Genomic DNA, 26,731 nt, shown 5'->3' on the forward strand with positions numbered 1-26,731 from the left:
ATTTGTCGTATGCAGAAACTGATACATTTCGATCTGTGTCTATTTCAAACCTACAACGCATATCATGTTCAACGAGTTGCTTTATTTTTATGGAATTTTATCTGATATTTATACGTCACAAGGAAAGTCTGATGTTTCGAAGAGAAACGTAATCATCGTCATTAAAACGATGCAGTCATAGTCACACAGTATACAACAGTTCAACGCACGCAACAAGAGTAAAATCGACATATGATTGGATAAGTTGAGATCAACGTGAGTGGTGATTGGTCGACATGATAATCCAGGTATAGTTAGCGAAGCACGCATGAATTGAGTATGACGTCATCGTCAGTACTCGCGATCGGCCATTTTGTGAGTGTGTGCTTCATCAGGACATTTGTGTTAAGAAGCTTTTCCAGTAAAACCGAATGATTTAGTTTACTATACGGACTTGCTTTACTTTTATTGCACGTGCTAAGGGCGCGGAGGATCCGTGGACTTTACGTAGATTCGTACGATGGAGGAAAAAGCATCGCTGAAAGAACTCGACCAGTGGATAGAACAATTAAATGACTGCCAACAACTAACAGAAAGCCAAGTGAAAACTCTGTGCGAGAAGGTACGCGATCTATTTTATATTATCTGGTTTGTTGATTCCACTGTGCTTACTTAACAGTGATATTTTTCGTTACTTCGGGAACCAATTTCGATTTGTCGTTTCACCTTCGTTTATTGGTACTTTACGATACCGCTAAGCATGGCTTGATATGTCATTTCAATACATTTGAATATCTTACAATTATAGAAAAAAAAAACTATCAACATTGTACAGTTTTATAGTTTTGGCGAACTTCAGTTTTTGATGAAAACTTTTATTTTGATCTCGGTCAAACGTCTAAACACCGAGTTCATTGCTATTAAGGTCTCCGCTGCAACTTGTTCGTATCTGTTATACTGATGGTTCGTTGGATTAGCCGACGAGTCGATTTTTGCTACTGTTCAATTAGGGTTACGTTTAATGTAGAAAATGCATGTCATTTTTGTTATACATTTTTTTTCTTTATCAGCGCTCATAATGTTAAGTTAAAATTATCATATTTATTCTTTTAATATTACGCGTATGTGTGGCTCTGTGTACACACACACACGCGCGCGCACGCACGCACACACACACACACACACACACACACACACACACACACAAAATGTATATAATACATTTATATATATAATACACACACTTTAATCTACCACCCACATTCTTATCAAAAACAATTAAAGTAATGGCAGTGTCTAGTATTCAGAATCCGTAATGGGCAAGAATTTATTTACCATAAGAAAAACAGTATATTATGTTTATTGTCTGTACAAATAATATTTTTTAAAAACATACAAACTTTTGTTGTATATATCAAATTCATATGTGAATGTGCATATTGCCGACACTTATCAATTTTTCTCACAATAAATTTTTCTATATATATACGTTATAAATTTCTTACATTTTTAAAAAGCTAAGGAATAATATCATAATTGTTACCTACCTATTAATACCATTAAGGAAATTAAAGAATGTTATTATAAATTATTACTTTACCTATATGTTTATTTTATCTATAATATTAATACCGTTGAGTCATAGAAATCATTAGTCATTGCTGTAGTAAGAATGACTACTTTCTTATCAATTGTTAAAACATTTGTTATTCATTCAATATTAAGGTATGTGATTACTTACATTAAAGCTAATATATTATATTTATGTGTATATACACAATATAACTAATAATTATTTGGACATTTGTACCTCGATATATCTAACTATTGCTTGCCAACAAGTATGGTATTATTTGTTGAATTGTATCAATGTATCGAATCTAAAACCAAACTTTTTGGTTTTAGCCACCACTGATTTTCTTCTACTTCGGGAGATAAAGATATGATCTTTTAAAAAAGAAATTTTAAAATGTAAAATGTTTGAAATATTATTTTTAAATTATCATGAAATATAATAGTAAGATGCCATTGATTCATTTGTATCATGATTATATTAAAATGCCAGCAAATGTTCAAATGTTTATATACAACAGTCGATATATTATATGAATTAAAATAAAAAAATATTAATTGAATTAAATATTATTCCATTTAAGACCGGAGGTGGTAATGAGATTTTTGTTTTTTAGGCAAAGGAAATCTTATCTAAAGAATCTAATGTACAAGAAGTAAAATGTCCCGTAACAGTATGTGGAGATGTACATGGACAGTTCCATGATTTAATGGAATTGTTCAGAATAGGAGGCAAATCCCCAGATACGAATTACCTCTTTATGGGTGACTATGTAGATCGTGGCTATTATTCTGTTGAAACTGTTACCTTGTTAGTTGCACTTAAGGTAGGATTATTGTAAATAATAAATGGATATTTTTAGTGTAAAGATAGTACAAATACAAGGAATAGATGGAGTTTAATAAAATTTTTCAAATACTTTATACATAAATATAGGTCAGATATAGAGAAAGAATAACAATTTTACGTGGTAATCATGAGTCACGACAAATCACACAAGTGTATGGATTTTATGATGAATGTTTACGTAAATACGGTAATGCCAATGTGTGGAAGTTCTTTACAGACCTGTTTGACTATTTGCCATTAACCGCACTGGTAGATGGTCAAATCTTTTGTTTGCACGGTGGTTTATCGCCATCGATCGATACATTAGATCATATACGAGCTCTAGATCGTATCCAAGAAGTACCACATGAGGTATGTATTCTTTGTTCTTTGAATTAAAGAAGAAATAAAGTAAAGATCATATAATATTTGTCTATATTTTATATAGGGTCCTATGTGTGATCTCTTATGGTCAGACCCAGATGATAGAGGAGGGTGGGGTATTTCTCCTCGCGGGGCAGGATATACGTTTGGACAAGATATTTCAGAAACTTTTAATCATTCTAATGGCCTGACATTGGTATCGCGAGCGCATCAACTAGTTATGGAAGGCTACAACTGGTACATTTACTAAAATTTCTCATTAATCGTTTCAAGCAATTTTACTTGCACATTGGATAGCTGACTATGTGTGTCTCAAATATTTTAAAAAGCGATTTCACAAGCCTATCAAAGATTAAAATCAAGAATAACAATTTTGCTATAACGGCATTGTTTTTCAAGTTATTAACGATTAAGATCGACCTATAGGCAAACGTACGTCTGTTCTCTGTCTTTATCACCGCATATTATTGTCTATGTCCTTCCTGATCTGACTTACGTGAGTCATTATTGGTAAATCAGAAATCGATGAAATAACTTTAAAATCAGCTGTTACAGTGATATCGTTATTTCTCCTTTTTCGTTTCAGGTTAATTTTTAGGAATCGCTACTTAAAATATTTAACACATGTTATTGTACATTATATGTACATATTTCTTATGCAGTATATTTTATAGTATACTTATCATAGTTCGCACTTATTTCTACAGGTGTCACGATCGTAATGTTGTAACTATATTCTCAGCACCTAATTATTGTTATCGCTGTGGAAATCAAGCTGCAATCATGGAATTAGATGATGCTTTAAAATATTCATTGTAAGTTCAACCAAAAAGTTTATCTAAAACACAATAAGATAGGTAATATTCATAACAACTCGCTTTTCAGCCTTCAATTTGACCCAGCTCCAAGACGCGGAGAACCACACGTTACTAGGCGGACACCAGACTATTTCTTGTAAAGAATCATACTCCAAAATTAAATATTAAGATAGGGGTATGGAAATGATTCAGGCTTTATAGCAATGCCACTGAAAATAATTTATGGATAGAACATCAATAAGAGTGTAAGGTTTCAGCTATCCTTACACATCATATTATAGTCTCAAGTATTATATCATGACTCACTTTGAGGTGTCTCATTCAGAGACAGAACACACATCTGCGTATTTTACATGTGTCCAACACCATACATCTAGACACAACATTAATTGTATACATGAACAGGAAAAACAAACAATAATGTACACACGTACCAATTAAAATTCACGGATAGTTGAGTTCTATAACTTTCATTGTACTGCTTGTATTTTTATTATCAAAGAAAAAAAATATGAACATAATACATGGATTGAACGTAATAAGTAGTGCGAACGAAAATATGTACATGGTACAGTCTTGAAACTTTGAATTAATATTAATTTATTGAAAACAGTTTGTATGGGCAAAATTATTTGTTACATGTACTAAATAGAAATAATGTTGTTTAAGGTTTCAAAAACTGTACTGAAACGATCATAGTTTATATTTACGAGAGTGTCACATATATAATTAAAATGAATGGGACATTAAATGCTCCATTTTAAGGGAATATAAGGAGGGTTGATGCAACAGTAAATTTGGCATATACGAATTGTGCCATATAAACAATTAATAAATTCTTTAGTGGATTTCTTTATTGGTCTAATAATATAGCATTACACATTACAATTCATCAGAATCGTAATAGATAACAATTTTATTATCATTATTAAGTTGTTTTATTAAATGGATCATGTGTCTGTGCTTTAATAGTTTTTTTATTCCAATTATATTAGTCAAACTTTTTTATTTTTTCTAAACTTTAACATTCAGATGAAGTTTTTAAATATTTATACAAATTTAAAAGCATGACCATCTTGTTTTCATTTCCCTCCACTTTGCTTTAATGATTTGAGGAAGTAGAAACACTTTTGCATCAATCCTGTTGAAACTTTCTAAGTGAAATATACTTTATACTGAATGAATTCATGCATTCACGATCATCAAATTGAAAGTTAACTGCTTATGAACCTACCGTCAACCTTTTTACTAATTAATAGGTATAAAATGATGCTTCTGGTAAATAAACATGTGTAATGCAATTCAAACAGATTTAATGTGTTGTGTCAAATCATTCATATTCGTTAGTACGCAGACATTGTATACATAAGCATCAGATAAATTGCAGAATACATATATTCATAGAAATAAACATGTAATTTGAGAATATACATTATAAAATAATATAGCTGGAATAATAAGATGAAAAAAGTGAATACATAGTTGCACATTATAGTAATTTACTAAGACTGTAAATTTAAAAGGAAGTAGCACAGAAATAATAATAATAATAATGTAGATGCAACAATCCCTTCTGCATGGCGCAGGGTTGAGCATTTTTTGTTTTATATCACGTACTAAACACATTCATTGCATTATAAAAGCTAAAAATAAAATTTCTTACATAGAATTAAAGATCATTGTAGTTGTTAGAAAAGGAACAGAGCTGAGTTAAATAGGTGTAAGTCTTACATTAATACCAGTAATAGATCTTAGAACTTGTATAGTTAATTTTCTATTTGCTCTATTTATTCTCTCTTTTTAAAGTATTTCATACAATAAATAAAAAGAATCGCGGATAAACTTATTAGCTGTTATATTGAACGCAAATCCCATAAATTATTGCTTTTGAATTATCATCAATTTTTATTTGTGATAGTATAATTTTTAATCAAGCACACTTTATTCAATTGTAAGAATTATACGTTTACAGTTTTTTTTTGTTTAAATACAATATCATCAATAAATGCTAAACGTCCATAGGTTTGATTTAAGTATATCTGAAAGAAACATGCTTTTATCGGAAGCTAATAGATCGATTACCAATGCACATGCATAAATTCAGTTCAAAATTTAGAACGTCGCAACACTTTTTGTTTGTCACATAACTTTGGGAGAACACAATCAGTTTGTACTTGTATATAATTATTATGTATAAGATACATACTACATTTTGTATAGATTGGGATAATATCTTTAAGCCATTTTTTACATTTTAACATTCATAAAAAAAGTACTCCGATAATTGTGGATTATGCGTGTGTTTGGTTTTTAACTTTCACATGCTTCCTTGTTTTTATACATTCGGTATTATGAAATTATTAAGTTATGCATATTGAAGACAAGCATTTGCAAGACCTGTACTTGTACAGATATTGCTGAAGCGTAAAAACAATATGCCTTGAACTGATATTATGTCGCCTCATTATAAGAAAAGCTAGAGAAATAAAGTGATGTTATTATATTTAAAGAGTTTTATATCATTTTTTACATTGAACTTCAATAACGCAAAACAATAGGCAAAACTAATGATTAATTTTAAGGATAACGAGCAATTTACGTTTCTGTTAAATTTTTTTAAATAAGCTATAGAAATAATAGAGTTTTTTTATAAATGAAATGATACCTATAAATATGCAATTCTAGAAAGTTTGTATTCAAAATGAACACAGTAATTGTGGTGATTGTCAATATGTCTATATGTGGGCTATGTATCGAAAATTGTTTATTAATATTTTTTATAATAATTATTTAAATAGTTTACCTGCCATCGAACTTTTAATTTAAAAGTTATGTAAAAAGCTTTACATTTACAAATCTCTTCGTTTAATATATCAAACTTATCTAGTACAATTCTTATTACACGCGTTCCTCTTGAACGCTGAACACCTAAATCACAAGTATTGTTTTTGACACGTTGGACAATATTAATAAAAGCTTACAATTATATTACATTCATCGTGTTTCTCTCTTCTCCTTTCAATAATATTAAGATGAATGTATATTCTTTATTGAAAAATATTTTCACTCGCATTATATGTAAATTATATTTAAAGAAAAATATTCTTCGAATGAACAATAAAAGACAGTTATGAAATTACTGATTTAGAAATACCTGGTTAATTATAACTGAAATTGCATGCTTTAATAAACGTTATTATAAAATGGTGAAAAATTATAAAATAACATTAGGATGCTATTTCATCCTAATATTGTAAGGTACGCACATATGTATATTTACCTATATAATATTTCTCATATATTGATAACCATTTAAAACAGTATATAATAATTTTATTCTATTTATTGTACTTTTTTGTTTTTTACTTAACGAGTTTTCAATATTATAAATAATTAAAGTAACATAAAATAAATTATAACTTCATTCCTGCATCTAAATCGAAAAGCTGTGTCATGATTTCATATGTTGTAAAAGTAACCGACATCATGGGAACAGCACGTAAATAATTGATACTCATCCCACGATAAAGACCCTTTGTAATGCCGTTTTCTCGGTATATCTTTATTATAGTTTTTAACATGTTATTACTAAAAAAACAAAATTACAATATCATCATATTACATAAATAATTATTTAATAAACATGTTTACCTGAATTCATGTGTAGTGGGATTCATCATTGCCAGTTGCATACGCTTTTTAGTTACATCTAAAGGATAACAAACACTTTGAGCAACAGCTCCTGCCATACCTCCGCACACTAATCTTGCTGGTATAGTTAAAACTAATCCACCTGTTGTAGAAGAATATTTTCAGAAAATGGTTAAACATAAACAAATTTTATATTAAAATCTTTGTTATGAGAACATTATGCGTATCGTACCAGAATTTTTATCAGACGTTTTACAAAGGTAGTCCGGAGCATGTGCCATACATAAATATTTAAGTTTTTTAAATATATAAAACGACAATCCTCCATATGGAATAATGGCAATAACGTTTGGCCAAAATCCCCTGTACAATGCTTGAATACCACCTTCCTGAAAAACTTAACAAATTCTAAAAAGAGAATTCTTTGTGCATACAATATGGATGTTATTTAAGGTATGTTAATTCCGTACGAAAGTATGTGTGCTAATGAAACTTGAGATACGTTGATCGTGTTAATACGTTTTCAACTTATCTAATATTGTATCTTTGATTATATGTATTGGGACAGATGTGCTTTCTAAACATGCAATTTTTTGCATGTTTAAAAAATGTTCGCTACGAATACGTAAAATTGATATTACCTTCTTATAAATTATAAATCCTGCATTGATAATTCCTGTGTATATGTGTTCTCCAGCAACTTGAAAAGCAAGCCTAACTCTAATGGTGTCTAACGGATATGTTAGTGTGACTGCTGTAACACCGGCAGCTGATCCAGCCAAAAAGTCATGTGAAAGTGCATACGTTTTTGGTAATTTGACTAGCCACTAGTAAAAATGAAATATATCTTAATAAAAGTTTTGTATATTTATCAGTATATATTTTTTTAAACAAATATACGTCCTTTTGCTTATTTCGTCATAAGTTACAGTCTCCCTATTATTGTCATAGAATGCCAAATAGATCGTTATACGTAATGTCAGAAATATTTATGAAATTGAAATACGACGTTATTTCGTTTTAATCAAAATGAGAAAAACTTGTGACCTTCTCCAAAAAAAAAATAGACAAATCAATCATTGTCTTTGAAACTGTTGATCTTTTATAAGGTTCACTTATTGTTTTACTCATTTATATATATATATATATAAATATGCACTATTGTTCAGAATTTCATAAAAAAGTGAAGCAGTTCAACCATTACAATCTGAATAGTTATTATTAGATTTGATTGGTTATCGATTAAAGAATTAAACATTTAATCTTGAACATTATCACTCCTGATAGATTGTGGTAGTTTATATTCTTTGTATAAAAATGAGAAAAAAATATTGCATCAAATTCTGTAATAAATGTTTTGTTATAAAGTTATATATATACAGGGTAATATTTAAAATATGTGGGAAGTATGGCAGGGACTGACTCAACACACAAAATGTAGAAAGATTCTTACAAATATTTAAAGTGATCTTATTTTCTAGTTACACCTTATTTTGTGTTGCAACGAGCTTTTGATTCAACACTAATGGAATGAAATGTTAGCTTACTTACTGTCTTTCTATGTTGTGTAAATATTGTATTATGAATGGAATGATTAATATTCAATATTTGCATACAATAAAGCAAAATTGTTCTCAATTTGTTGTAGTTGTGTCAAAGCTGAAGTTGATCACTCCGAGAAATTACTCTGAATGTAGCAAATATTAATTTCTTCTTCTCAATTTAGTGTGCTACCGAAGCAGCCTTTATCACATTATTCGTACTTTCTCAATCACCCTTTACACGGTGGCGTAGTTGTACAGCATACGATAACAGAAAATTTGTTAAGTCTGTTGTAGTCCATTCATCGTCAGAGGATTAACTAATAAAACTATGTTTTTACTTTTACGTGAAATATAAAACATCACTGTTTGCAGAGAAAACATAAATATGATATAAAGCCACTTGTTATCCATTTTATGCTACTCTAAACCATCGTTGCTCATCAAAATATATCTAGATTTTTTTAAGTGAATATATTAATAATATTGCTATTAAATAAATAATTATATCGCTATTATATTGCTATTTAAAAATGCTTTAAGAGAACAAAGAAGTGTAATCGACAGTTACCTTTTTGTATAACTCATACGATGTAAATTGTATTGCAGCATATGGGAAGACTCTAACCATTTGGGCAAAGTTTCCCTTGTAGAGAGCAGAAAATTGTTCACGATGAATAATTTCTCTTAGCCCTGAGAAAACACCTATTATAATAAATTAGTATAAAAATTTGTTTCATATACTTTATAGTCTATTTATTTTATAAGTCTTATCGTAAGTCTTACCCAAATGTTTATAATGCTCGTTATGAGCTTGTAATAATATTTTTATCCTATCTAATGGAGCAACAGCTGTTTTCGAGCACATCCCAGCTATACCTATAGAGTAATTATTTGAATTATAACTAATAAAAATGATTGGAAGTTATTTGAGAAGTTCATATGCTGCAAAGAGAAATCAGAATCTCACATATGAAAATGAACAACAAGTAATATACATTGAAATAAATGAAAATAATCTGCATTATAATATTCAAAAACATTAACTTACCTCCAGCGACTAAGTTTTTTATAACAACTTCAAAATTTTTCTTGGATTCAACAGGTAATGCCATTTTGAAATTGTTGTCAGACGCTGTATACGCGCAGCTCAGATAATCTTCTAACTAGTTCAGGCATACATATATCGTACAGACAGCAGGGAAGGTTCCCCTATCCTTGATCTTTCCAACTCATATGAATTGCGATGCGCAAAAGAGATACGCAATGAATCATTTATCACGCCACCTGCTGTCCAAAGCAGGTGACGCGCGTGTCAAACTATACGTACGTATAACCTGCCAGCAAACGAAAACCTGTACAATATCACTTTACGTCAACATATCTCTTTCTAAGTTCGAACGAATATTTTACATTCAATTATTGGATCCATTTTAAATAATGGTATTTCAAGTACCTTTTTTCGTGAATAAAAGAACATTTGGTATTAAATATTTCGACGATAAAAGTAATCAAAGGTATGATTAACGTGGGAATGAATTAATACATGCAAAAAATTACGCGATTCGAAAATAAATAGCACTGTAGTAATATTAAAACAGTTTAAGTATTCCTGTGCTAATGCAGTTGAATGTTCAAAGTACATATTCAGAATTATCATATGTATATTACAAGCTCATTATAAAATAATAAAAGACAGAGACAGACCTTTCAGCCCAGACTGTTCCAGTTCCAAGTATGTACTACGGTAGTGCTTCCACATATGCAGCACCGGACGACAGGAACCCGTGTGAAGCTGGCTCACCATATTATAACCGATGCATATTAATGAAATATAGCTTAAAAAATTGCTCTTTAATTATATATAATTGCTCACCAATTAGTTTTAATTGCACACTTATCTTTTTCGAGAAATATCCAAAAAAATTGTTTTGAGATACCTAGGGATTTTCACGAGAGGCTGAAGACTTTTAATAATACGAAATTTCTAAAACAATGAATAAAACGTGTTGTGTGACTTACCTAAGAATTCCTCTTTTCATCTAACCAATTGCTCGACCTTCCCCATGGGCGACAATTTTATCAATAAACAATGAATTTTTAATAAAGAAATATATAAGGAACTAAGAAAAGAAAAAAGCCTAAATATATCTCATGGGACAGAATAATTATTCATCTTATCTAAATTGATAACATTTAGATGCTCGACACGAGATGGCTATAAGTAAAGTACCCTTTTAGATTAACTATAAGATTAATATATTATAGAAAATTATTTAAAACAAATAAATTTGATTTATTTGTTTGTCTAAAATGTACGTGTAAGGTCAATGTTGGTTGTTCCATGAGGATTACATGATTTAACAGATTGGTAATTTGCTATACGCAAATCATTAAACATTTTATATGTTGATGGCAGTTTAGTTCCACCGGTTGAAGTACTTGCTATGTGCCTGTAAATTCAAACACGAAATTGATTATCTAGACATTCTTTATATTCTCCTTTATATAAATATATTCTTGCCGATCATTGGTAAACTTTGTACCTTGTTTTGAGCCTTCTGTTTGAAGAGGTCACCGGTCTATCGTGTACTTCCAAGGACATCGCTTTCTTAAGTAGTTCGATGTTTTCCATCTGTAGCTTGTTACACTTATTTTGACAGAATTTTATACTTTTAGTAAGATTGTAGCAGCAAGCTTTCAGCGATTCATATTTCTTATCCTTAAATCCAATCGTACAATTAATAATACTTACTTAATACGACGATGGAAATTTTAAAAACTAACCATTTCTAGGAAACGTTGTATCACAATTTTAATTTGATTATATTGGAAATGAAAATTTGTGTTCAGAGATTCCAATGATTCGTTAATTGGTACAAAAAACTTTTGCACACTGGACAGAGAAGGTTGTTGTAATTCTACAGAAAAGATGTCGACTTGTTGGCACTGCGGACAATGTTTCTCAGCTGCGTTGCAAAAAATTATATTTTTTAGTTGTCAAAGTAGAAATGTTTATTATACAGGGGGTATACCATTTGACTGGGACATCTTAAGTATTTTTAAAAGTGAGTGTACACTTTTATTACTTATAAATACTACAATTCTGTTTTAATTACTTTTACCTGATCGAATACACTCCTGACAATATATGTGACCGCATTGTGTTAAACAAAACGGTTGCCTTCCTCTGTGCGTCGTAGCATAACACTTGTTGCAAATATAAGTGTCCATAATAACCGCCTGTTAAAAATATGAAAATATTCTTGCCTTTTATAAAAGCTAGGAGAAATAGTAGAAAAACGCTACGTATGAATTAAATTTGAAATCGGAACTCTCAGGCGCCTGACCGTTCTTGGAATTTCCACTCAAGGCCAGTATGTTCATTGGTGGCTGGTGTGTCCAATGGTGTCAGGGATTCTGCTTAAAGTCTGCTCCAAGTGGTGGAAAGGAAATCTCATAAATGGAATTGAACGATTCTAATGGATTGCAAATGGAAATCTATTGACATCATCCAATCCCATTTCGAAACAATGATTACAACTGAAATATTCTAATGTGGATTTATATTAACTAGCATAATTTATTATTTCCGATTTTCGAACAAGTACAAACAATTAACTAGCGACATCTGCTATCGATTTGATGAAGCAGTTAAGGGTATTCCCATGTTTCGAGTCGGAATCGTATTCCTAGCATAGACGAGGTATCAGAGTTAGTAATGCAAGATTTAACGATTCCCTATCTCAACGCCGTCGGCGGTAGAGACACGAACCTCAGCTTGTGGGAACGTCTCTCTATGCTCCGTGGCAAAAAGATTTTTTGGATTTTTCTCGAAATAAAAAAGTGTGAGCAATTAAAACTAATTGGTAAAAAATTATGAGCAATTAAAGAACAATTTTTTTTAGCTGTGTTTCATTAATATTGGTTAATATGGTGAGCCAGCTTCACACGGGTCTTAAAAACAGAGTGCGATGTCTTGTGTAATCATTGTTTGTGGAATTAAATGCACATTATTAAATGTAGTAATAAAATGGCGAGTTAGTTTGTTGACGTTCATTTTAAGATTCTTTTTAGAGTGAGTGTAGGAAGATTTTTTAATTTAATTAATAACGTATAAGAATATTAGTTTATATATGAAATAGCTGGCTTGTTCATGTGACATGAGTTCAATTAATTCGATGACTGAACTTATCCAAAATATTTCTACATTCGCTGATGGAGATCATAATTGCACTGCTATTGATAAGACTACCGGGAAAACTTGCGGTGAATTAGAAAGTTTAAAAATTATTGATGAGTTTCAAAAATTATATGAGAGTCGTATCCAGAATGTTGATCAAGAAATCGACAATGAATTTGATCGTGTCATTGTAAGTAACCATAATCCATTTTTAATTGGTCTACCGACTTTAACGATAATAGTTTCATGGTGTTGTTTTAAAAAGACTTTGTATAACAATAATCCAAAAATCTTTAGACAAAATTGGAAATTTCGAGGGAATGGATTAAGAATTTAAGGGAGCAAAATGTCATGCTGGTACAGATTGTGGAGGATTTAGAGCATGCTGCTTGTAACAGGGTGAAATTATTGAAACAAAAGTTAAAGCAATCGTCCATAATAGTATCTGAAAATTTAACAAAATCAGGCTATACAGAAAAGGTAAACCACAAAATTTACTCTTACCTTGAAAAAGTAATTGTAATCTAAAACTACTTTTTATCATAGACTATAAATACGCTTACACATCGTGTAAGTAATTTGCAAAAGGAAGAGGAATATATGCGCCACAGGATAGAGTTTCTACAAAATGATATAAAAGAATTATTGGAATTGATAAGACGTGCGTCGCAAGAAAACCGTTGGAATTTAGATGGGTTGAAGTTTATAGAAATTCAACCTACCGATATACCTGCTCCTCTCGAGTAAGCCTTTATTGTTGATTAAATTTCGTTCGATCGTGAAAAGATTATGTAATAATTTCCTTTTTTGTGTCTTTATAGTTGTTCTTGTGGCCAGGTAAATATAAATTTAGATGTTGATAAAAGATACAAACTTACATTAAGAATTAGTCAAGGTCTTGCGAATAACTCGCGCTATCAATTGCATAAGACTATATCTATGATACATCCTTCGTATTCAACGTCTCTTTAAATTTCGATTTTTATTGTATTACGTAATTGATACACATATATTGTCTATCATACATTTTGATTTCCTACACTCCTTAAAAAATAGAAAAATTTCTTGTCAATATTTTTATACATAATAAATGGTGGGTATATAAAATAATTATACGAAGATTGTTGTTGTTCTTCTATTTGCTATTTTAATAATAGTCTTAATAATAGCATTTATAATAGCAGTAATAATTCGAAATTAATGTTGAAATTCCGAAATTAGGAAGAAATAAACCAGACAAGGATTCAATCTTTGAGATTGCAAATTGAACAGCTTCAAGAAAATGAAAATAAAATGGTTGTGTAAGTATAAAAAAGAAATGAAAATTAATCTATCGAATGTGTGAAGTATTCACAGAATAATTTTACATATTCCTAGGTATCAAAAGGAACTGGAAGAAAAATTGGCCGACCTTACAAAGAAATTAGAAACTAAGGAAGATACTATTGATAAATTTTTAATTAAAAATCAAAACTTTGCTGATAACGTTAGGAAATTTACCCAAATTGAAAATGAAACTACATGTAATTCAATTTTAACAAATGACCAACAAACTTCTGATGTAAGTAAATCTATAAATATAAAATTAATGCAGGATTTAAATCAAATCAAATTGTTTGCCAACAAAAATATTAAATACCCAATATATATGTACATAATAAGGCAATCATGTTGAATGTATAACATAACAAATTGTTTTTACGTCTTCTGTTGTCATTCAGATTGTGTTAGTAGCCGATATTGTGGAAAAAATGTTCACTGAAAAAGATTTTGAAATGAGAAACTTGCAGCAGCGTTTGCACATTGCTGAATCAGCTTTAGGAGTATTAACTCGTGATAGCAATACAAATATATATAATTTTAAAGTAGAATTGAATGAAAAATGCAGACTAATCCAAGAAATAAAGCAGCAGATGTCTGACACACAGAAAGTTTGTGTTTACTTGCTTGCACATGTATCTTCTTTTCATATATAATTATTTAAATATAATTCCATTCGTATCGGCTTACTATAGGAATTACTAGCGAAACAAGACATATTAACAGCAGAAGGGATAGAAAAAAATAAAATAATAACATGTTTGCAAAAACAAATAGCTACATTACAAGAACAATGTTACAATGCAAGTATACAAATTCAATTTAAAGAGGATATCATTAAAGAAATGCGAAAGAAGCTAAAACGAACATTGGATAAGGTATAATTAATGTACCTAGTTACTTCTTTATTTCTTTGGAAATAAAAGTAATATTTCTTGTTTCCAGTGTTTATATTCCTCTATATCCTCTTGCTTTCATAATTGTCGTGATACATTTGATATTGATGCTCAGGAAATGGAATCTATTCATAAATGTTATGAAAGTATCTATGCCCCAACAGCTTTCTGTGGGTCTATAAATCGCAGCAATTATATTTCCTTTTTGCAAAATTATGTTGAAAATAATATAAACAATAAAAGAGAAACAGAAAATTTACCTACAACGGAAGGTATCAACTTAACAAATTTAGTAACCGAAACAATGAGTTGTCCACAAAATAAAATTAAAGTGAACAAATATTTTCACAATATTGATAAGAAGATCTTAAAACATATACAAAAATTACCTCCACTTAATAAAGATAAGTAAATTCATAAAATGTAAAAGTATTGCTGAATTAACAAAATTACATGGTTTTAACATCTACATTAAACATATATTCAGTACTTCCTAAATGTGTTAAATTATACGAAATAGAGATAAAGTACTATAAATATTGGAAATAGAAAAATTGTATGCAGAAGCATAAGTTAAGCTCTTCATGGTAACTTCCATCAACATGATTGCCTTTTTCTTCTAATTCACGATATATTACAAATAGAATTTAAAATATAAATAAACAAGCATCGTAAATTCTAACATAATTTTAGGTGCCACATGTTACTTATGTCGATACCGTCACTACTCAAGAGGTTGGTTAAATAAAATTGATATTAATTTTATAGACTTGTGTAAAAATATTATTCGTTATGTATTTAATTTTCTAGAATCACATAATATCATACTTAACTAAAGTGAAGTCGTTAATGGAACAGGACGAGCAAAATATTTTTAAACTAAAAGAAGACCTGGAGAAAGCTATGGAAAAATTATGCTGTGAAAACAACGAAGTTCGTATCTTAGCTTTATTTTACATAACAATATCAAGTCCTTACAAGTATCCAATTTTCTGATTAAAAAATTTTACTGACGTTTATCTATTAACATATTTCTTTTATTTGTGCATAACAATTTTTTTTGCGAGAAAACGTATTATTGTTAATAAACATTTTTCAGTTTTCTGTAGTATCGCAAAGAAATCAGAAGAAGAATAATTGAATTTAAAAAGGAATTCCTGCTTTTGTAAAAAAGAAAATTCAATCATTTCCAACAACATTACATGTTAATATATTTTTTTGATTGTAACAAAATATACAGAAATAAAGATTTTGTATAGTTAGCATGCATGAAAAATGTTTATCAATATTAGAACAAACTAAGAAAGATATACATTATATATATATTTCTGATTTTCAATTGTACAGGCCACAAACATACAGTACGAACTATGTCAAAACATTGACAATATAAAAAAAGTATGCCCCGAAAAGAAGGAATTAATTGCTATTATTAATTCTATTATAGTATGTATATTTCTTTAAAAATTCTATAAAAGCCATAACAGTTCTATCATACAATACTTACACAAATTTTCTTTGTTTTATTAATTCAGCTGAAATTGGAAAACAATAATTCACTTTATATAGGTAGTGAAAATTTACCTGTAAGTATACTCTTGATGTTTTATTAGATAAGTATTATATAGTATAGATATATTAATTATATTCTAGATGTGCACAGACGCAAATCAGCGATTTAAGTTAATGAATATAATGAAAGCATGTGCTATAGAAACCCAAGTAACTACAAATAACATTCAGGATGAAATGGCAATAATTAATTCCATTTTCAAATCTAGCCACCAAAAAGTAAAAGTTTATTATGATGAATATTAATTTTATATATACACTACTTTATATTAATTATGTAAAATATTTACAGTATGTTAATTTAGATGAAGAAACTATTAATGTACAAAATCAATTAATAAGAAATCGAGAGAAAATGATAGAAATACTAGATAGATTGCATTTACAAGTAAGATTTATAATCCTATAATATTCAATATTTCTATATTTCTATTTTTCCCAGTTAATGATGCGTTTGTTTTGGACAGGAAGAAGAAAGATCAAGACATAATGAAAAAATTACTTCAGGAAAAATCAAACTGAAGGACATTAAAGATGAAATGAATCATGCTCAAGTCCGATTATCAATGCATTTACAAAAAATGGGAAGTAATATGCAGGTACAACTAGCTTTCTATAATTTCATTGTCAATATTAGTATAATTTCATACTTATACTGTTGACATTTTAATTTTAGGAAACCATCATGCCTAGTTATTCCGAAGTGTCTTTGTGCAATGATCTAGTGTGTTCGGTCATAAAGGAAATAGAACAAACTTCAAATAGTCTACAAGTATTTGAAAATCAAGTAAATTTTGTATACTTTTGATTATAAAATATATTAAAAATAAGGGATTAATATTATTATCTGTTATCTATATTTTCAAGGAATGCTGCATTACTACGAACAAGGAAGAACTAATATATCAATTGCGTGAAATAGAGTCATGTATAATAGGATTAGAGAAAAAGATTAATGAAGCAGTTAGTATACATATTGTATAAACTTTCTTTAAAGTACCTTATACATAATTTGAATAGTTCCTATAAGAAATAGAGTAATATAAACTGATATATTTTTGGAACGAAATTGAAAAATATAGAATTTCTTCATTTTTGAAAATCTCAACTATTCTGTTTCATTTCTAAGAAATATTTGTATTATAGTTTTTAGAACATGACATAGCAGAAACAGCACTCTGTCAAAAAGAGGAGAAATTCAAAACATTAAAAGAAGAATTAGATGTAATCCACTCAAAAATAGAACATATATCAGAAATATTTTTCAACTTAAAAGAACAGGTAATTATCTACAATATACATTATAAACCTTAATTGGTCGAATAGTATACGATGCATTGTAATGTCTATCTTCAAGTAGTAATATTTATTAATTTTTCTCGGAATAAAGAGATTAAACTATTGTGTGTAATATGTTTAAGTAAGACGAGTAATATAAGTAAAATTTTAATCATACTAAATATAAATATGTTGTAATTTATTTAAAAATTCACGAGCTCTCAGGAACATTCCACCTGACCAATTGAGTGTTAAATGTGTAGTGATAATGCTTACTATGTATTTATATTAAATATGTTTATTCTTATTTTAATTAAAATGTAGACATGCGACAGTAACGGTGCAGAATCTCAGCTATATACACAGGTATTTAATGATTATGCTGCACATAGGATATTTTATTCAGGCATCAAGTTTATTAGGTTTATAATTTATTATATACTCCATCATTTTAGACTTGGAATGAAATATTGCAAACTAAACAGGATTTGCACAAATTAAAAAAGGGGCATGACGAGTTAAAGTACAAAATGTCACAAGTGAGTTATCATTTTTCATCATTTGTTATATAAGTGATGTTGTTTATTTATTTATGACTAATTTTTATAGAAAACGCTTCAAACAGAATGCGATGATAAATGCCTATGGAAGTCCAGAGTTATTGATTTACAGGGACAAGTTAAAATATTACAACATGAGGTATTTGGAAATAGGATTAAATTTTTATATTCTATTGCAACAATAATATTAATATTCTAATTCGTTGTTTATACATGTTACTGTTAGATAAAATGCAAACAAGAGACAAACGAGTTTTTAAAAAGTAGTATTGAATCGACGGAGGTGGAACTTCGTTCCGCACGATTAAGGGCAGAAAACTACAAACGATCTCATTCCGTGGACAGCATAGAATTAAAGAAAAAGATCATACAATTAGAAAATACAGTAATTATTACTTAAACTTGAAAATATTTATTATGAAATATGCAGATATTAATATTAAGATATTATTAAATTATATATAGCTTAAATTACAAGAAGAAAGGGAATGTACACTTCGACAACAATTACGCGAGAGTGAAGCAGAATTCAACAAATCGAAAGAATTTCTGAATTCCTTCGTAAGTCTCTCGATTTAAAATTGTAATACATATTTGTTTGATATATTAGATACTAATATTTTTCTTATGTTGTATTAAGAAAAACGAATGTAGTATCGAAGAATCATTGTTACGATATGGTTGTAATCAAGTTAAACACGATACAATGGTAAATAGCATATAAATTGTTCGATGTAACGTGTATATCTTAATATCTTTATTGTATCGAATTCATGTATGTGTTACAGACTGTACCACAGATATTTAAAATCTTGGAAAACACCATAAAATCTACCAAACGTGATATACAGGATGTTAAGACAGAGTTTAAAAAATTGGTTTGTATAAAATCTTTTAAATAAATTACAGCATTTGAAGCTTTATACACAGCTTATCATATTTGAAGATAATATATTTGCAGATTTACGAAGGCCAATCTAATTTTTGTTCATCTGCAAGACTACTTATGAATCTAACGGACAAGTTACAAAAATGCGAAGATGAATTAGACAGTTGTTCTCATGAAATAGAAAAACTTGAAAATACTTTACATTCCAAAAATAAGCTCGTAAGTATAATTTATTATCACTGTAGTGGAAATACACGAACAGTTACAAAGACTGTCAGTTGATTAACTTTGTAAAGCTTTTTCCAGCTTTCTTATTCTTCGATGATAGGAAAGTGTTATAATTATATACATTTTTATAACAGGTTACTTTACGGTGGGCCAAATTGGGTTTACATGTTAATAAATTTTAGGAAATGCTATTTTCTAATAAATTTTGCATTTTGCATTGATTTATATAAACGTTTTAGCTCTTATTGCTCTTTTTTTTTAAACTGCACAATTTTTAAAGCATAGTAAAAATGTAGCTGATTACACCGATTAAAATATGAGTACATATTCGCTTCGGTATACGTTATCGGAGAAGAAGATAAAACAATTACCTTTTTGTATTTCATGAGAATTTCATTCGATATAATACAATCATTAAAAGAATTAACGAAACAAAATTGTCCTTGCAGATAGAAGATAGAGACGAAATGATCGAAATTCAAAAAGAGGCAATTGTAATGATGCAAACTGAGATAAAGGAGCTTCATCAGAAACTACAAGAAAAGGTATGTTATAAACGATTTAATATAATTACGATAATTTGTAAAAGTCCTTCAATTTTACAATATTCAACATACAATATTCCTTCGATGTTCAACAAATTAAGAGATTTCATTTAAAATATACTATATCTACTAGGTGATCTTTATCAAATTTGTCGTATCGATGTATCTTTTTTTCATAACTTTCACATTTTTACAAAAATTTCTTCATTTTGTACAAATTCACTATATAGTGTTGAATTCTATAAATATTCTCGAAAAATAATAATTCTGGGGAAGTACAGTATCTTGCCATTATAATCATTGTCATTCGTCTGCTTCATAACAGATTTAAATTTATTATACACTTTGATAAAATTATTATACAACATAAAATTCTCTAACATATAATATACATGATAAAATTTACAAAGAAGAGGAAACCCTTTGCCATCTTTTAATCTTAAATTAAACATTTTAATGTGTTTAGTTTTCATACAATAACTTGTTTTTTTTTCAAGTAATATATTGGTTTTTTTTTAAACCAATATATTCAAAAAATTGAATGCAATAGAATAATCTGTTTTCCAATTCATATTTTGGTCAAAAAAAGTTTGTGTAAGGGTTGCATGGTGTAGATATTATAGAATAAACTCGTATTGGATAACGTAATCTGTTTAAATATACGAAACAAGTAAGTTAGTTTTATGAATATTATTTATAATTGTACGCTCAGGTGGCAATAGAGTTTGAATATTTTGCAATTTTTATTGTGAGCATATTTATATATTGTGTAATCAAGAATCTTCGATAACTAATCTACAAGAATATGAAAATATTGGCAGAACTTGATACAAAGGTGTGTATATTGTACAAATAAAAATTATGAGACATTAAAATATTTCTTCCTAGATCGATAATCAGGATCAAATACTCACCCAGTATGAAAAAGAGAAGAAACAACTATTGAAGCAGGTATTTATGCATATATTATTTTAATTAATACGACAACTACTTGTATTTCTTAACATTATAATTGAGTAATAGCCTTAGATTTCAATGTTATTTACAATTGTAATTGTTGTAGATTCACTTTTTTCTTGTCAGGCAATACACTTGTGTTTCATCTGTGAGAATATAAACGTGCTTTCTTAGATTGTCTTTCTTTATCTTTTGATTAGTAATGAAAGATTCGGTCACGTCGGTTTCCCCACTCTTATTATATGTATGTATACAAAGTATTCTAGACTACATTTCTAGACTAAAATTGTGATATAAGTGTACCAGATGTCCTTGGTCTACACAGATTAGAAATTTGTTGTCAATTAGAAATTGTTGTACCAATAGTATACGCTATTGTTTTAGTTTATTCCTTACTCTGTTTTTTATATGTAAGATAAATAAATACATAAACTTTTATACTTATGTATCATTAAAAACTTTTCTGATAAAGTATATTTTTAATTTAAATAATGTAGACCGTTTTTTTTTCACACATTAATTGAAAGTCATTTTGCTTTTCAGAACGAACTTCAAAGTCAAACTATAGGACATTTGCAAAATGCAGTAGTAGAAGCTAAACGATGTATAGATCAAATGGGACACAGAACTATGAGCGATGTGAGTGATCAATGGTCAACAATTTCATCTTCCATGTATAGTCATGGGAATGTGCATGATGTTTAGAGATTTAAGGTTGAATTGTAAATATGCATATATGTATGCGATTTACATAGGTCGTCGTTTCTTGTAACAGGACGGTAATCGTCAGTAAAAGTTTCAGCTTTAAATGCATTATTTGATTTATTTTAGTAATGAGTGTAATTACGTATTCTTATTTGACAAAAGTGATTAGTTCCTGTTATAATGGAATTTGAAGAATCAAATCAAGTAATATATAGCACAGTACTTTATGTATAATATATTTATATAGTATATTATAAATATTGTTAACCTTGATTTTGTACATACTGTTCGTTTGAAAATAGAGATACGTGAATTTATATCTCTATGCATAAAAGAACTGTAACCCGTAGTAATACCTGTATGTAATTTATTAACAAAGATTGTTAATATTTTTGTTGTAATAAATAATCAAATAAGTAACATGCATGTATTGTATTCCATGTTTTAAAATTAACATTTTGTCCTCTTGTATTCCAAATACAGTGAGCACTTTTAATTGATTCCTGGTCGACAATGATATAACAAACTGAAGTTTATATTTGAAATGTAACTGTGACGTCATTTGTTCATTTTTAAGATTCATTTAACAGAAACACAATTAAATCACGATTTACAGCTTCAGGAAAAATGTGAAAGTATTCGTTTACTGACAGTGTACATAGAAGAAACTCAAAGTCAATATAATGAATGCTTCTGTGAGGTATGTTAGATTTCATTCGATTTGTGATTAGTGTGGATAATGTATCTAAATATATATATATATACATATGCTAATAAGAAACTTATATTTATGCAAAGGCTGCTAAGCAAGAGAAATTGTTGGAACTACAAAGGGAGTCAATTAATCAACTTCAACGAAAAATTTCTTACATAGAATACAATAGTTATTTAACTATTACTTCTATCCATATTATGCATTATTCTATGATAAGATCAGTACAGGTAGATAACATAGGTTCATTATTTAATTGCACGTTTTCAGTTAATAAAGAAATATACTTTCTACAAACAGTGTTTCATTGCATATTAATAATTTAGGTGTAATTATCACAATAAATATAAGTCAATGTAAAATGTTTATAATCTTAAAAAATATTAATAATGATTAATTATTGTAATTTAGGAACAATTAGAAGATAGTGTGAATAATATACAAACTTTAAAGCACAAGGTATGATGAAGTATTATTCTAAATCAAACACGGAAATTTGTTTACAAACTCTTTTTATTTAAAAATATACTAATTTTTTGTTTTTTTGATAGATTGACACCTTGGTACAATCGAATTATTGTACAAAGAATAAGTATATCAATATGAAAAAATTGTGGCAGGAAGCAGAGGGAAAACTACAAGACATGATGTAATTAAAGAAAATTTTAATGATGCAATCGTGTAAATATTTAAATATAATTACCTGTACAATTATTTCAGAAAATTAGTTTCAAAATGTGAGCAGAGAACAAAACTTAATAAAGATAAAGAGTGCCAGTGCATAATAGAAGTTGCCGATAAAGGTTGCATCACACAAGATGTAATTAATTTCGATGATATAATGTGTGATAACATAGTACAATTCAAGAACTATTTACAAGAACACGAGTTGCAATCAGAAATAGACACTTTAATTAGAGAAAATGGAGATATGAAGAAGCAATTGGAAAAATACAAGTTAGATTTTGATATAATTGACAAAGAATTGAAAATAGAACGAGAAAATGAAACTTATACGCAGCAAATTGCATTTGAATTACAAAAAATGAGAGACACAGAATGTTGTCTACGTTATGAAAATGAACAACTGAAATCTGATTTGAAGAAGAGAACGAGAGAAGCAGAAAATTTAATTGGGAAGATGCATGTTTTTAAAGAAAATGATATAAAATTGGATAAATTAGTTATGGAATTGGAAGACAAACAAACACAAGTATTTATAAATGGACACATATTATTAATACTTTAGATTATAGATGTTTGGATAAGTTTATTTTGAATTTTCAGATCAGTAATTTTTACAAACAAATTAAGAATAATGAAATTGTTATGAAAAAACAAATTGAAACTATCGAAAGTCTTGAAAAAAAATTATTTAGAAGCAACGTCCAGGCTCAAGGGTATCTAACCGAGTTAAATGATGCGGAAGAAGAAATGTCAGCTCTACATGATAGAATACAATCCTTGAAAAACATGCTGATAGAAAAGTCAAATAACATGACTAAATTGCAAGCAGATTATGAAATGCTAAAGGTATCCCTAAATATAAATATAATTAAAAGAGCAGAACATTTAATGCTTAAATTCACAGATTCAAACATATGTTTAAAAAAAGTGAAACATTTTGTTATAGTTTGAATATTTTTGTTCTAGAATGATAATTCTATATTGAAGATGGAAAACAACGCATTTGAAAATAGATCAAAGGAAGATGTTTGCCTGTTGAAAAATAAGGTAAATAATTTTGTAAATAAGCATAATATTTAGCACTTCATAGAGATTATATATTTATTTTAGTTGAAAGAAATTCAAAAACAATTATGCTGTACCGAAATGAATTATCACAGAGTCACAGAGGATTTCCATGAGGTGCAAGAACAATTGGTAAAAATGACAAAACGTGAAGCAGATTTACAAGAATATTTGACAAACATAGTAATTATTATTTTCATGTATTTGCTAAAGGTACTGTAATGCTTTTATATAATGTTTTTTAATGTTTATTTATTACTTCAGGAAAAGGAATATTGCTCAAAAATATCAAATATGGAAAATGAGAATGCTAATCTTACAGACTGTTTAAATAAATTCAAGGATGAGTTAAACAATATTCAAGGGAATTATTTATCGAAAACTGATGATCATTGTAAACTCCAAGACATTTGTAAATCCTACGCCGAACAATTAGATATTTTTCAACAACAAGTTAAATAAATGAATTTAATTTATTAACATACTTATATTCTTTATTAGAAATAATAATTTATTCTATTTGTTGTATTTTCAGGTTGAAAAAGAACGAGAAAAATTGAAAGAATGCATGGAAGAAAATTGCCTTCTTATTAAGGAAAAAGCCATGGTGGAACAAAACAATTGTGAAATTATTTCCGAATTACAAGAAACGCATAAGTCATTATTAGAACTTAGAAAAGAATGTCAGCTGAAAAATAAATCTCTTGCTTGTATATCGGCAGAATTAACAGAAACAGCTAAGAGTAGGTCTGAACTTTGTAATCAATCTCAGTACATTGTCTCTTGCATTCGTATTTGGATGATGGAGCAACGAGACTATGTTAACAAACTCAGTTCCAAATTGAAGTGTCAGCAGCAACAGTTACGAGAACTTGAGTTTGAGAAAAAGCAAGTACTTTTATTGTTTGCGATTACAAATGTTATTTAAATCATTTAGTTATTTTAATCTCTTAAAACCCATTGTACATTTTATTGTAGAACTCTTTTAGAAGAAACAAAGAAATTGAAACACCTATTAATTCAGAGATTGAAACGGATGAACAGATATAGTGGGAAGAATATTAAAAACGTTTGTATCGGTTGCCACATATTGCCTCCAGCTAGCACACAAAATTCTGGCACGCTAGTTTCCACAAATTCAAAATATCTGTACCCACAAAAAGTTAGTAAATTCTCAAAAACTAATTTCAATAAATTTTAACTTTTAATGTTTTCTTTTATCTAGAAATCGAATTCTACTAAGACAGCACGACGTATTTCAACGTATGGCCATACTTGGTTTTTTCCTAAAATGAAATACTTAACAAATGAGCTTCGAAAGAGTAATGTAGAGTATGAAGAAAATTTCTGTAACAGAGGAAGCACTGATTCAGCATTAGAAGAAAGTCGTGATTGTGGTTATCAATCGTCCGCCAGCAAATGAGAATAATACGAAACAAATAATTTTAATAGAATTAAAATAATTATCTTTTTTATTATACTATCTTTGAATTTTCTAATCGAACGTTATAATTTTCACTGTTAGTAGAAAAAGGTGCGTTCCTATAATTGATTTTCTTGAATCCAACTCAACGAGTTATCCAAATTTATAGTGAAATGATAAATTTCATGACATAATATATGTAATAATACAAGATTTTCCAAAAATACTTCATTAAATATTTCGAACACACGTTTACATTCTACCATAGAGAAAGCTTCGATACTGTTTGGAGGATTCTGAAACGAAAAATTGGCATATGCATGAAATAATTACATCGTAAACAGTTATTTTCTTAGAAGTTAGAGCAATATTATATAAAAAGATACAAACTAGCACAGCATGCACCAAAATACTTTCACGAAAATACTGAAACACTTTTTCGGCTGTACAATGTGGATTGGAAAGGAAAAATAAATGTGTTAAGTGGACAACTCCTAAAACTACTGAAACGGCTTTCTCTGTGAAAGAGTAAAATCTGAAACATGATTAATATTTATTTGCATTCACCGAGCAAGAAAAATTATATAGTAATAAATTTATACCTCGCAAATTTAAAAAATTCCCATAATACTTTGGCAAATATGTGATTACTTTTTCCTTTATACCGATAAGAGAATATTTTATCTATAAAAAGGCATCACTTTCATTCAGAACATAATTATTACTTATAAGACACATTAGAGTATATTTGCAATAATTTACCAAAGAGAGACAGTCCCTCGCTCCTCTGACATTTCTTCAAATAAATTATATGTTTGTCTGTAAAATATTTCCAAATACAAACTCCCGGCAATGGCGGTGTAACATACCGATCATAAACTGGATTTTTTGGATGAATCCATGCCCCACATAAATCGTCATAATTTACATTTGTTTC

General features: G+C 28.7%; 4 protein-coding genes across 6 annotated transcripts; 2 read left to right on the forward strand and 2 right to left on the reverse strand.

The window, feature by feature from the left end:
- Positions 1-197: 197 nt before the first annotated feature.
- On the forward strand, positions 198-6,575 carry mts (protein phosphatase 2 catalytic subunit mts). Its single transcript, XM_033477623.2, has 6 exons — positions 198-601; positions 2,169-2,378; positions 2,489-2,752; positions 2,829-3,001; positions 3,472-3,579; positions 3,650-6,575. The coding sequence occupies exons 1-6, from the start codon at positions 500-502 to the stop codon at positions 3,720-3,722; spliced, it is 930 nt and encodes a 309-aa protein (XP_033333514.1). The 5' UTR covers positions 198-499; the 3' UTR covers positions 3,723-6,575.
- Positions 6,576-6,907: 332 nt separating this feature from the next.
- LOC117224581 (solute carrier family 25 member 16) lies at positions 6,908-10,583 on the reverse strand. Of its 3 annotated transcripts, none has more exons than XM_076526824.1 (8): positions 10,482-10,583; positions 9,826-10,111; positions 9,561-9,653; positions 9,346-9,479; positions 7,875-8,060; positions 7,466-7,622; positions 7,234-7,375; positions 6,908-7,170 (listed from the first exon to the last, which is right to left on the reverse strand). In XM_076526824.1, exons 2-8 carry the CDS (start codon positions 9,887-9,889, stop codon positions 6,996-6,998), a joined length of 951 nt encoding a protein of 316 aa, XP_076382939.1. In that variant the 5' UTR covers positions 9,890-10,111; positions 10,482-10,583; the 3' UTR covers positions 6,908-6,995. The 3 variants fall into 3 exon arrangements, with proteins under 3 accessions (XP_076382939.1, XP_033333513.1, XP_033333512.1); XM_033477622.2 differs by having other exon boundaries at positions 9,561-9,719; XM_033477621.2 differs by lacking the exon at positions 10,482-10,583 and having other exon boundaries at positions 9,826-10,129.
- Positions 10,584-10,920: 337 nt separating this feature from the next.
- On the reverse strand, positions 10,921-12,152 carry LOC117224589 (uncharacterized). Its single transcript, XM_033477635.2, has 4 exons — positions 11,900-12,152; positions 11,562-11,743; positions 11,321-11,496; positions 10,921-11,227 (listed from the first exon to the last, which is right to left on the reverse strand). Exons 1-4 carry the CDS (start codon positions 12,006-12,008, stop codon positions 11,083-11,085), a joined length of 612 nt encoding a protein of 203 aa, XP_033333526.2. The 5' UTR covers positions 12,009-12,152; the 3' UTR covers positions 10,921-11,082.
- A 626-nt stretch (positions 12,153-12,778) lies between these two features.
- LOC117224683 (uncharacterized) lies at positions 12,779-26,297 on the forward strand. Its single transcript, XM_076526810.1, has 39 exons — positions 12,779-13,147; positions 13,255-13,437; positions 13,504-13,700; positions 13,779-13,794; positions 14,179-14,258; positions 14,335-14,518; positions 15,867-15,908; positions 15,984-16,106; positions 16,521-16,619; positions 16,709-16,759; positions 16,827-16,964; positions 17,038-17,133; positions 17,213-17,344; positions 17,422-17,532; positions 17,613-17,708; positions 17,892-18,026; positions 18,348-18,389; positions 18,479-18,562; positions 18,633-18,722; positions 18,810-18,968; positions 19,049-19,144; positions 19,224-19,292; positions 19,372-19,461; positions 19,545-19,691; positions 20,150-20,245; positions 21,134-21,196; positions 21,746-21,841; positions 22,524-22,607; positions 22,706-22,849; positions 23,031-23,078; positions 23,171-23,268; positions 23,340-23,832; positions 23,907-24,152; positions 24,273-24,353; positions 24,417-24,554; positions 24,636-24,824; positions 24,907-25,259; positions 25,350-25,533; positions 25,597-26,297. Exons 1-39 carry the CDS (start codon positions 12,938-12,940, stop codon positions 25,792-25,794), a joined length of 5,181 nt encoding a protein of 1,726 aa, XP_076382925.1. The 5' UTR covers positions 12,779-12,937; the 3' UTR covers positions 25,795-26,297.
- The last annotated feature ends 434 nt before the right edge of the window (positions 26,298-26,731 follow it).

The sequence above is a fragment of the Megalopta genalis genome, chromosome 16 (genome assembly GCF_051020955.1).
Source record: "Megalopta genalis isolate 19385.01 chromosome 16, iyMegGena1_principal, whole genome shotgun sequence".
Classification (NCBI taxonomy): domain Eukaryota; kingdom Metazoa; phylum Arthropoda; class Insecta; order Hymenoptera; family Halictidae; genus Megalopta; species Megalopta genalis.

Bases quoted from the DNA above. Each gene is read 5' to 3' on its own strand.
- mts (XM_033477623.2), top strand. From the start codon at position 500: ATGGAGGAAAAAGCATCGCTGAAAGAACTCGACCAGTGGATAGAACAA. The intron at 2,753-2,828 runs GTATGTATTCTT...TATTTTATATAG, and splicing joins TCCAAGAAGTACCACATGAG to GGTCCTATGTGTGATCTCTT. The intron at 3,002-3,471 runs GTACATTTACTA...TTATTTCTACAG, and splicing joins GTTATGGAAGGCTACAACTG to GTGTCACGATCGTAATGTTG.
- LOC117224581 (XM_076526824.1), bottom strand. From the start codon at position 9,889: ATGGCATTACCTGTTGAATCCAAGAAAAATTTTGAAGTTGTTATAAAA. The intron at 7,376-7,465 runs GTACGATACGCA...CTTCTACAACAG, and splicing joins AACGTCTGATAAAAATTCTG to GTGGATTAGTTTTAACTATA. The intron at 7,171-7,233 runs GTAAACATGTTT...TTGTTTTTTTAG, and splicing joins CCCACTACACATGAATTCAG to TAATAACATGTTAAAAACTA.
- LOC117224589 (XM_033477635.2), bottom strand. From the start codon at position 12,008: ATGGACACTTATATTTGCAACAAGTGTTATGCTACGACGCACAGAGGA. The intron at 11,744-11,899 runs GTAAAAGTAATT...TTTGCAACGCAG, and splicing joins TCAGGAGTGTATTCGATCAG to CTGAGAAACATTGTCCGCAG. The intron at 11,228-11,320 runs GTACAAAGTTTA...TTGAATTTACAG, and splicing joins AACAGAAGGCTCAAAACAAG to GCACATAGCAAGTACTTCAA.
- LOC117224683 (XM_076526810.1), top strand. From the start codon at position 12,938: ATGAGTTCAATTAATTCGATGACTGAACTTATCCAAAATATTTCTACA. The intron at 18,027-18,347 runs GTAATTATCTAC...ATTAAAATGTAG, and splicing joins TTTTCAACTTAAAAGAACAG to ACATGCGACAGTAACGGTGC. The intron at 22,608-22,705 runs GTATGTTAGATT...ATTTATGCAAAG, and splicing joins ATAATGAATGCTTCTGTGAG to GCTGCTAAGCAAGAGAAATT.